This window comes from Meriones unguiculatus, chromosome 9 (assembly GCF_030254825.1).
Source record: "Meriones unguiculatus strain TT.TT164.6M chromosome 9, Bangor_MerUng_6.1, whole genome shotgun sequence".
In the NCBI taxonomy this organism is placed as follows: domain Eukaryota; kingdom Metazoa; phylum Chordata; class Mammalia; order Rodentia; family Muridae; genus Meriones; species Meriones unguiculatus.
Window position 1 is genome coordinate 99473512 of NC_083357.1, and position 12198 is coordinate 99485709.

The window sequence follows — 12198 nt, forward strand, 5'->3', positions numbered from 1 at the left end:
TCTGTTAGACGTTATTCATGTCACCCATTCGAGAAGCTGGAGGCTGTCATGGGCCCAGATTCCATGCCAGAAGGAGCTGAGCTGCAGCCTTCCCTCTAGACTGACAACTTCTGGCAATAAATAGGCCTGTCCTCTTGCAACTTGGTTCATATTACAAGTGCTCAGTTACTGTCCTGTCAGTGATACTGTAGCTGCAGGATCACACGGCAGAACAGGTTTGGGCTTTAGGGACAGGAAGTTCTAGATTTTCATTGAGATTATTTTTTTTTTCCAGCAAAATATCAGAATTCTAAAGCAGTCATTTCTTTAAATAGCAGAGTGAGATGGATACTTCTCCTTCAGTTGATGGTAAATATAATGCTAAATTTAGAGAATAACCTTTGTGCTTATCTTCCAAATATTTTATTGTGGAATTAAATCTCTTTTATAAGTACTTTCTTATTTGGTTTGGTATTCTTACTGTGAAAAGAAAGATTACAAATTAGAGAAAAGAGGTGGCTTACTCAAGGTCACTCAGGCAAACAGGACCCAGAAGAAGTAGCTTAGGGAAAGTCAGGACTTGAACTCAAAACTTGTCCCACCCCAGCCCTTGTTGCATGCTGTTGGCAGGGTTTGAGAAAGTTGAGCTACAGTGTCCTGCCATGTACAGTCACCACCTGGAACAGGTGACTTCAGCCAGGTAAAACATGATGACAGAAGTGGGTGGGCAGAGAGGCAGAGGATGGAAAAGATCTGAGAAAACAAGCAAATTAGGAAACACAGAATCCAAAGCAAACACAACACTGTAATTTTATCAAATAACATTACGGGCAGAATACGAGAGATCTGGGGTCTGAACAGCCCAACCAAATGATTAAGAAGAGATGGCTTTTTCTCTGCTTGAAAATAAGAAATGTTCATTTATAGAAAAAAAAAATTCACTAAGTCCCACTACTGTGCCTGTGCTCTTTTCTGCCTAATATATTATACCCAACAGGATGCTCTACATGGGTGTTTGGGCTAGGGCTTGGCTATAACCATCCTTTTCACATACTTTGTCAAAATGTATTCCTAAAGTTTAGGGATCATATGATGAAGAATGGCTTCCTCATAAACACTGCTAGGTCAATTTGAGCACACAGTTGCTCTTTGTTAATTTTCTTGGTCATTTTAGTAACACATTCACCTGAGATTTTGGCCAAGCATCTTAGTACCCTTCAGTCTTTTCTTTCTTAATGTCATGACAAAATACTCTATCAAAAGCAATTTAAGGGAGAAACGACTTATATAGTTCACAGATGGAAGTTAAAATACACCATGGCAGGGAAGTCACAAGGTAGAAACTTGAGAGAACAGGGTCATATCACATCCACAGTTAAAAGAAAAGAGCAAGGAATGCACCCCAGAGCTCAGCTAGCTTCCTCTATATTGGTCAGGATTCTCTTCCTAGGGAATGACGCCACCCACTGTGGACTGCTCTTCCCAGCCCACCTAACTTAATCATAATAATCTCCCACAGGCCAGCAAAGCCAATTGATTCAGGAAAGTTTTTCTACATGTCTCAAGTGTGCAGGAAGCCTCTTACTTGTGTGCATCAATCCCAGGGAGTGTGAGCTAGTTAAATGTTTACAGTGGCCTCATATAATCTCCTGTTTTCCTGACAATACACCAAGGGACAAGTTTCATCTTTGTACCTGTGTCTTCTGGAAACATATTAGTCAACCCGGAGCCTGTGCACACTGTGAGACAACGCACAGTTCTCTCATCACACTGAAGCTTCCACATCTCCACATCAGTCTCTTTACCTCCTCCTCTTTCATATTGCTCCTCTTGCTGAAAATACAGTGTGTTCAGATTACAGCTTTCCCTACCTCTATTACCCGAGTTTCTTCCCACCTTCCCTCCCCTTTGGATCCACTCCCTTTCCATCTTTAGAAATGAACAGGCTTCTAGGAGTTAACCACCAAACATGCCAAAATAAAATGTAGTAAGATAAAATAAACCCATCACGTTGAGGCTGGAAAGGGGCGACCCAACAGGAGAAGAGCACCAAGAGGAGGCCTAAGAATTGGAGAGCCACTCATTTACCTACTTAGGAGTCCCGTAAGGACAGTAACCTGAAAGCTCTCCCATAAACATGGAAGCTCTGGTGCAGACCAGCGCAGGCCCTGTGCTTGCTGCTTCTGTCTCTGTGAGTTCATATGAGACCTGCTCCATTGATGCAGAGGCCCCTGATCTCCTGGTGTCCCTAATACCCTCTAGCTCTTACATTCTTTTTGCCTCCTCTTCTACGAGGCTCCCTTACCCTGAGGGGAGGAATTTGATGGAGACATCCATTTAGATCTGTGTGTTTCAGGGTTTTACTCTCTGTGTAATGTCTGGCTGTGGCCTCTGTATTTGTTTCCATCTGCTGAAGGAGGAAGCTTCCTTGATGATGACAGAATAAGACACTGATCTATGAGTATAGCAAAATAACATTCCGAGTCATTTTATTGATACCTTTTTCTTTCCTTCTTTCTTTTCTTCCTTCCTTCCTTCCTTCCTTCTGTTTTCTTTCTTTCTTTCTTTCTTTCTTTCTTTCTTTCTTTCTTTCTTTCTTTCTTTCTTTCTTATTGTTCTCTTTGTTTCTATTTTACGGATTTCAACACTGAGTTTGACTATTTCTTGCTGTCTGCTCCTCTTTGGTGTGCTTACTTCTTTTTGTTCCAGAGTTTTCAGGTGTGCTGTTGAGTTGCTAGTATGAGATTTCTGTCTTGGCCCATTTTTCACTCAGTAGAGAGTTGTTTAGTTTCCATTACTCTGTAGGCTTTCTGTTGTTGCTGACATCCAGCTTCAATCCATGCTGGTCTGATTGGATGCAGAGGGTAATTTCGATTTTCTTGTGTATGTTAATACTTTGTGTCTGAGTATGTGGTCAACTTTGGAAAAGGTTCCATGAGATCCTGAGAAGAAGATCTATTCTCTTGTGTTTGGGTGAAATGTTTTGTAAATGTCAGGTCCATTTGGAATATGATGTCTGTCAACTCCAGCATTTCTGTTTAGTTTTGTCCGGAAGACCTGCCCATTGGAGAGAGTGTGTGAGGGCCAATATGTATGTGACTTAAGCTGTAGAAGTATTTCTCTTACAAACTTGGGTGCTCTTGTGTTTGGGGCATAGATGTTAATAGATGTGATGTCTTTGTTAATTTTTCACTTTGATGGGTATGCAGTGTCCTTCCCTATCTCTTTGGATCAGCCTTTCTTCAAAGTCTATTTTGACAAATACCAAAATTTCTACATCAGCTTACTCTTTAGCTTCATGGGCTTGAAATATCTTTTAACATCCTTTTTCTTGGATGCAGGATGGATCCTGTTTTTACATCCACTCTGTTAGTCTGTCTTTTTATTGGGGAACTGACATCATGGATATATAGAGGTACCAATGATCAATGATTGTTATTTTGTTGTTGGTGATGATAGTATGATTATGGTGTCTCTGTGTGTGTGTGTGCGCACACACATCCTTAGGTTGGAATTTTCCTTCTAGCACCTTCTGAAGGGCTGGATTTGTAGACAGATTGTTGGGAGCTGCTGTTCTAGCAGCTGCTTTGATATTTAAACCTCAGTGGAAAGACTGGTTTTACCAGGCCTTCACTGCAGTTAGTAAAGAATTTCCAAGTCCATCTCCTTTTGTTTGTGACAGTAGATGGGGTAGCTTGTCAAAAACACACCTCTTGTTTCACCTCCTTGTGAATTTAACTCATTGTGCAGAGCTGTTTTTGATCTGGCTTAAAAGCAGATATAAATAAAGCAAGGTGTCTAGTCTAGTCTAGTAAGGTGTTGTGTGTTAGTTTATTAATTTTAATCCTCACTCCCGACTCAAGAACTGTTTGACTCTGCTGGCAGGCTCTGGCAACAGATTTTTCTTTAATTTGGTTTTATCATGGAGTATCTTCTTTTTCCATCTATTGTGATTGAACGTCTTACTGGGTATAGTAGTCTGGGCTGCCCCCTGTGGTCTGCAGCGCATCTGTCCAGTCCCCTCTAACTTTTAGAGTCTGCACTGAAAAGTCTACCTCTGCTTCTTGAAATGTCACTCTTCAAAATATAGCTAAATGGCTTTAGTTATGTCGTCTCTCTCTCTCTCACACACACACACATATTATTTTTATTAAAAATTCAGTTTTTGGCCTGCTCTTTGATCCTCCCTGGTGGGGTGACCTAGCCCGACCACAGAGGAAGAGGATCCAGGCAGTCCTGATGGGACCCGATAGACTATGGTCAGACAATAGAAGAGGAGGACTTCCCCTATCAATCAGTGGACTAGGGAAGAAAGAGGGAAGGAGGGTGGGATTGGAGATGAGGGAGGGGGCTACAACTGGGATACAAAGTGAATAAATTATAAATAATCATAAGGAAAAATTAATTTTGGGGACAGAATCTTATCTATCCCAAGATAGCTTCAAAACTGTTGTAGAGCGCTGTATTAAAGTTGAGCACCACCATGTCTGCTTTTTGTGGTGCTGTGGGTGGAACCATAGGACTTGTGCATGGTGGGAAAGCCCCATTTCTTCTGTTCTCAGCCTTTCCCTCCCTCCTGGGCCTGTGATGTGTGTACATGTGATCATTTGTATGCAGGTATGTGCAGGGCCAGGTCAGCCTTTGTTCTCAGGAGCCATCTATGTTTTGTTTTTAAGACAGAGTCTCCTATTGGTTTGGAGCTTGCTGAGTAGGATAGTTTGGCTAGTCACCAAGTCCTGGGGATTCACATGTCTCTGAGAAACCAGAGCTGAGGTTACGGGGCACATACGACACTGAGAGCTTATTTTGGATGTGTGTTCTGAGGATCAAACTTATATCCTCATGTGCATGGCAAGCACTTTACTCATTGAGCTTCTCCCTAGCTGCCTCCCAATGTTGTTTCAAACGTCTCATAATTGCCTAACATAAACTAAGGCCATTAGATTTGTTAATATTTATATATTTGGAAAGTGATTTCTGTATTTAACAACAGTGGAAAAAAAAAAGGGTCAAATCTTTCCTTAGTGTCATGAAATACACAAAATCTGACTTATGATAAATTATAAATCTAAAATTTAATAATTTTATAACCCAAATGGGAAAAAAAAAATCCAACCAGCAAAATAAATAGGCAACTAATAAATAAATGGAAAGCTGTGTCCACATATATTGGAGTAGAAGACAAAACTAGTGAACTTATTACTTATAAAAGATGAAAAAGGCTTCTGGCTAAGAAGACAGATGCAGTCTCACCTCCTAAGTGCTTCCTCTTGCTGTCTTTGGCATATATGTCTATGAGAAGATGCATCTTTAGGTATTTATTTTCATGGTTTTTCTACCCAGTGTTTAAGGTCAAATCCCTGTGCTTCACTGATATTTTTATTTTTCCAAACAGGAAAGTTATGGGAATGTTAGAAGTAGATTTTAGGGTTCATAAGGTGTTTAAATTGTTTTTCAAAAAATACTTTTCACAAATATTAGACTTTATCACTGTATAAAAATGTACAGTGGTTTTATTGACATGTACATTCCAATATGTTTACAGCTGCAAGATAATGAGGCACACTCAGTATTGCACTTCATGAAAATCTCAGGCTCAAACTTAACCTACAAGTTTAAATGAAACTGCTTTTGTAATTTAGTAATTCTTATACAGGACAAACATTGATAGCTTTATATACAGTGTGATACTTATTACATTTATAGGCCTTACTAACACAATTTTTTTTTTTTTAAATAACAGTCTAGGAAATAAACCAGAATATTCCTCTTTTTATACCCACCCGTGATGCAATTGTACAGGATTACAAAAAGGCAGTATACAATAAACAGTGATTATTTTTTTTCTTTTTTGCTTGAAAGCCAGCATCATTCTTAGTCCATGAGTATGGTGATCCTTTTATATCAATTATTATAAATGTCCAATGCTTCACAGGCCAACGACGGTAATGGCCACATGCAAACACCTCACAAGTTTGATGTCTTGGTTCAAAAGAAGATAAATCAAAATAACAGGGAAACGTTCCATAGCAAGAATTATGTACATGGTATTTGGCATCATTCTTGCACTGTGAATGGTTCATTTTCATGAATGTAAAATGGTCCCGTTCTTATCCTGAGCAGAGTTTAAACTTCACTGCATCCTCCCAGTGGATGAAGGCAACTATTCTCTCCGCAGACAAAGGATGGAAAGTTCTAAAAAGTGTGAGCGTTTCTACACACTCCACACCCCAGAGCAAACTCCTCCCCAGTGGGTGGGTGAACGACGTGCAGCGGACACTCAGTTCCTTCTAGCTGCTTGCCTTTGGGACCTGCGCACATTTTAAAGGAGGTAAAAAAAAAAATGCAATTTTAAAACACACACATAAATGTTATATAAATAAAAATCAAGTTATTCAAATAAGTAACATGGCTATGGATAAACAAACTAAAAATAACTTTCTTCTTAGCACAAATATGTTCACCATGCAAACTTCAGCATAACAGACACATGTATCTATATTAGATAACAGGAGGTAAAATGGTTTCTGACCCATAACATCTTATCTAGAGGACCGCTGAGCTACAAAGTCTTTTATACTGGTAGATGAGGTGGATAATTCATTTTAAAGCAAGTAAAAATGAGCAAAAGTGGTCACAAAAATCTCTCACCTTAACCTAGCAGAAAATTATTCTGCATGGGAAACAGATTTTTGTGGGGGAAATTTTTTTTACAAGTAAAAATCAAACTTAAATCTAAATAAACCACGTTCATATCTACCTTCACCAAAGAAAAGCTAACTGCACACTGCCAAAATGGGAAGACTGATATTTATCATCTGTTAAAAGTATCTGAAGGGAGATTACTTTCAAAGTCAAGACGAGTTTAAAACATGAACGTTATAATAACAGACTGCAATAATCTGGAAAGAAACCCTGTGGGAAAGACACAGGTCTGAAATCAAGCAGGCTTATACAAAGGTGAAAACTGACCTTTTCTATTTAAAAATGCAACATATATGATGAATAAATGGCACAGTATAAACACATGATTAATGTTAGCCAGCATTACTAATACTGAACTTTGCCAAACTGACCTTGTAAGGTCCACATAAGAAGGAGGCAAGGCATGGGTGTAGGTATGCGGAGACAGCTAATCTCAGAGGAAATATCAGTTGCTGGCTTGGGCAATGTTCTTAGCTGACACTGATCAAAGCAGTCACACTGCTCCAAACAGATCCAGCATGAGTCAACAAGGGAGGGTTCCAGACTCTGGATAAAGAGCTGATTCTGTTTGTCATATATTATAAACCTCCCATTGCAAACAACCCTTCACTCACTCAATGGCAGACGAGTCATGCAATAGTTCAGGTGATGATACCATCTGTGGTGACTTCTGAACACGGCAGGATTGGGTTTCCACAACGAAAAGCTATGGGGTCATTTACTTCACAAATAGTTACTGCCTAGGTGCGTGAATAGTGTTGCCAGGCTCGTGGGACTGAGAGGTGAATATGTTCAAGGAGCTCACACGTTACCTGACACTCCGGTGAGAAGGCAAGAAAAAGTAACAGTACAAGGAAAAATAAAGAGAACAAAGGAGCACTGCAAGCACTGCGGTGCTTACTCTGGAGGCTCAGTTTTAATGTTCTCGTTACTGCAATCCAAACCGCTTTTTTTTTTTAATGTAAAGAGACTGAGGTGCAATTAACTTAATTGTCCTGATTCCTAGATCTGTCACTTGTTGCATGGACACAGCAATATTCTACTTACATGGTGATATGAACATTAACCATCCAGGCAACCAGCTAATAACAATTTCGGAATGGACATGTGGGAATTGTATTACACCCTGAATGTCCTGGCGGCCTGCACATTCACAGCCTGAAGCATAATTGCCAATGTGATGCCGAGGAGGTGAGCCTCGGGGCATGTCTGAGTCAAGAAGGCGGAGCCCACCAAGAGCAGTGGGGCCCTCGGAGAGGAGGACTCCCCATCAGTGGACTTGGGGAGGGGCATGCGTGGAGAAGGGGAGGGAAGGTGGGATCGGCAGGGGCGGAGGAGGGGTTTATGGGAGAATACAAAGTGAATAAAGTGTAATTAATAAAAATTAAAAAAAAGAAATATTAAAAACAAACAAACAAACAAACAAACAAAAATGGATCTGAGAGGCCCTCTGCACTGCGTGAGAGCACGGCAAGAAGGCACTGCCTATTAGCAAGAGAGCAGGCTCTCCCTAGAGACTAAGCCTGCCAGCACCTTGATGTCAGCCGTGCCAAACTCCAGAATGGTGATCATTAGACTTATTAGTAAACTTCATGCCATTCTGGTACAGACTCTAAGAGAACTACGACAGTCTCCTTCAGCTTCTCATCTCTATTGCCCTCATCCACACACTAGACAGTCATCTTTCCCAGCCATACCACTGTGTCGCTGTACACTTTGTTAACTGTTCCAGTTCTCTCAGTGGTTGACAAAGAGGTGGTTGACAAAGGTGTGATGCTCAGAGAGCAAATTTCAGGCTGAGTATATCAGCGTATGCTGGTTCACCAATTTCTTTAGGCTCAACTTTTAATTTGTGAGTATGAAGATAATACTCTTTACCTTAGTGGTTATGAATTAAGTAAGAAAATAAACATGAAAATGCCCAGAGAATGAAGATTAATTGGTTCCCTTCTTCTGCCACTTAATTTTTAAGTCTTGGGCTGACTCATTTATTTCTTTTTCTTTTATTTTATTAATTACAGTATTCACTTTGTATCCCCCTCACTCATCCTGTCCCAATCCCACCCATCCTCCCTCCTCTCCACCCATGCCCCTCCACTGATAGGGGCGGTCCTCCTCCTCTTCCATCTGATCCTAGTCTGTTAGGTCTCATCAGGAGTGGCTGCATTGTCTTCCTCTGTGGCCTGGTAAGGCTGCTCCCCCCTCAGGGGGAGGTGATCAAACTTTGGGCAGAGTGCAGGGAATCTTATGAAAGAAGGAGGAGATAGGAAGACCTGGAGGGGACAGGAGCTCCACAAGGAGAGCAACAGAACCAAAAAATCTGGTGTTATCTGAGACTGATACTCTAACCAAGGACCATACATGGAGATAACCTAGAAACCCTGCACAGATATAGCCGATGGCAGCTCAGTATCCAACTGGGTTCCCTAGTGATGGGAACAGGGACTGTTTCTGACATAAACTCAGTGGGCTGACTAATTTTTAAATCAGAAAATAAACATGAAAATGCCCAGGATAGATACATTAATTTGTTCCTTCATTTTGCCACTTCCTATCTCTTGGGTTACATCGGACAATGTCCTTTTTCTAGTCTTGTTTGGTCACTTGCACGCATATGGACACCTTGCCTTGGTCTGACCTTTTACCTCAGCTTGTACCCCACAACTGTGTCCTTTGGAATACTTATCTCATTACAAACTTCATCATTTTTAGCATGAAAATCAATGTCCTTCATTGGTAAAATGTGGATTTTTCCCTGATGATATGGTTTGCCTTTAAATTTTCTCAACTGGATAGTTGTTGTCCAGGCTCCTCCCATGTCATAAGGCCAAGACGCATGATGGACTTTCTCCTGGTTCCTGCTTATTTCCAGACCTTGACCTACAACTTCTAGTGAATACTCTCCTTTCCCTCAGAGCTAAGATCATCTCTGATAGTCTCTGCTCTTCACTCCATTTGCTGACTTTAGCTCATTTCTCCTCCTTGTTATCATGGATCTCATCTTTATTTACTGACAGTCATCCTGAATATCCTTGTATCTCGTATCATTCTCAATTTGCTTCTTTCAAAGTCTGAGGCCAGTTAAAGGGCCCTTTAAAGGATATCAGTTTAACAATTTTTATTTGACACAAACAAATGGCAGAATGTTTCATATGACTGCAAAGTTGAAACGTTAAAGGATTCTTTGAAGTCACCTCTTTATCCTCCCATCTCTAAAAATTTGCACCAGTTTCTTCTCAATAGTTAACCAATTAAATTTTACTAATTTCCTATCTATTTGTAATATTAGTCACGCACATATAATGAGTGTATATGCCCCCTTTACCTTCTCTTCCAAAAGGCAGTACAGGTCAAACTGTGCTCATCAAAGCACACTCATCTGTGTTTTGCTTTTATCACCTATGCTATATCTTGAGATATATGCACATCAGTACAAAGAGTCCAGGCTTTGTCTCCTCCTCTTATGGTTGTAAAATACTGACCAGCATTTAGTATTATTAGCCCCCTCCTCAGAGGACACTGTATTAGTTACAAACTTTTACTCCTGTAGGAGATGTTGCAGCGAGCCTTTGCCCTTTCATAGTGCCTTCCTGAGTGGGTATATGGCCTGGCTAGGACGGCAGGGTGGTGAATATGAAGGTGAAGCTACTGCACTGCTTTCTAAGGGCCCTCCCATTTGTACTTTAACAAGCCTTACAAGTAGGAGCGTGTGCTGCAGAGCTTGAACAATGCTCTATATTGTCACGTGTGCCTGCATTTATACTAACTTCAGATACAGCTCACATAACATTTTCCTCTCATTCTCACTTACCTCTTCCGAACCCTCACTCAAGCCTTGTGCTCTCTTCACTATGACCAGGAAGTTTCTGACATCTTACAATTTTTTTTTTCAGACTCCTGGGTTTTGTATTCATTTTTTTCTTAACCTGATCTCTATGGACAGTCATTTATTCTACATTCTTGTGGAATTTTTACATTTCCTTAACTTCTGGTGCACTCTATACTACCACTTCTCAAGTATTCTACATAAAAAAATCTGCCTGCTTTATGGAAATCTTAAGGAAAACAACAAACAAACAATAAAAAAAGAAGAAGAAAACCCCCAAAATATCACATGCTGGGCCTAGTGTTGAGGTCTGTGAGCTCAAGCAGTCACAGTCTGGGGCAGGAGGACTGCAGGTTTGGGGCCTTTGCCTGGGCTACAGAGTAAGTTTAGGCGAGCCTGGGCAACTTACTGAGACATTCTCACCAAATAATAACAACAAAGACTGTGTTCAGCTGTATACACAAAGCACCACAATTAAGCATCCACTTCCCGAGAATCAATTAAAACATCATCCTTTCAAGAGGTTATGCCAAGAATTTCAGACATTAAAGGTCACGTGGCCTGTTTTCCTTTTCTGGCAGCAATCTTTTCCTCATTCTCAGCAGACATAACTCATTCCTCAGGAGATGTTTCATAGAGCTCTTCCCTCCTCACTCATGGCCTCAACTTTTTATCTTATTCAGGAAGCCGTCAAACGAAGAGTGTTGAAGGAACTTCCAGCACTGGAAGCAGTTCTCAATCCTTAAACCTCAATACTATGGACATCATAATTGTGAGCTTAAAATGCTGAAAACATACCTGCAGGACAGTGTGGGAGTTCTTCCTTAGGAATGCTAGTCATTCTTTGAAAATCATCATGACAAGCATTACAGAAATGTGTTGTTCCAAAACAGAAGAAAACAGCCACTGAACAGCAGTAGCGACATTTGTATTCCAAAAAGTCTGTTCCATGTTTGGGACACATCTGTAACAAAAGATGAGGTAAACACAAGATTACAGTGCGCTACTTCAACAATACTTAGGATAGCTGAATACATGTACAGTAGACTTTATACGTGTTATTATAGCTTATTAGTCAATATTTTGAGAGCATATGTAGTTCTGAAAGCTGATTAAAAAACAATGGTATATATTAAAAAAAAAAAAATCAATGAGTAAACTTGTGTGGTCCAAAAGATCTCATCAAAGCCTCAGGATCAAGTTAGTTTCCTATACAATCTATCTAATTAATAAGGAAACTAATTTCCTCACGAATGTCTTATTGGCTAGAAAGTTTCACAATAATTCTACTATCCACCAGTCTCATAGGTATACTGTGAAGGTTTCATTAAAGTTGGGAAAGCCTAAAAGTTTGAGTGCAGGTTTATAAAATGAAATAAGTAATTTTCATTTTTCCTTACATATAGTGATCACTTCATGAGTGACAACTATAGAATGAAAATATTAAAAAGAAAATAGTCCTCATGAACAAATTTGGAAACTCGTACAATCCTGACATGTATCAGAATACACGTGGGTGTGTGTCAGGAGAATTGGTCTTATTTGAAGACAAAATTTTGACTAAAAAAAAGCTTTAATTTTTATTATTTTTAATTTTAATTTTATGTGTATGTTTGCAAATATGAATACAGGCTAGAGGTAGCCATTGCCCAGGGCTGGAGTTATAGAAGGTTGTAAGCTGCCTGACG

At 40.0% G+C, this 12198-nt stretch overlaps 1 protein-coding gene across 12 annotated transcripts in view; it reads right to left on the bottom strand.

Moving 5' to 3' along the window:
• Nucleotides 1-5456: 5456 nt before the first annotated feature.
• Mycbp2 (MYC binding protein 2) overlaps nucleotides 5457-12198 on the bottom strand; it is a 246601-nt gene continuing 239859 nt past the window's right edge. For all 12 annotated transcript variants that reach the window (XM_060391563.1, XM_060391566.1, XM_060391565.1 and 9 more), the window contains 2 exons: nucleotides 11309-11474; nucleotides 5457-6290 (listed from right to left, as the gene is read on the bottom strand). In XM_060391563.1, the coding sequence (XP_060247546.1) occupies nucleotides 6175-6290; nucleotides 11309-11474 (282 nt within the window). In that variant the 3' untranslated portion in view covers nucleotides 5457-6174. The remainder of the gene's footprint in view (nucleotides 6291-11308; nucleotides 11475-12198) is intronic.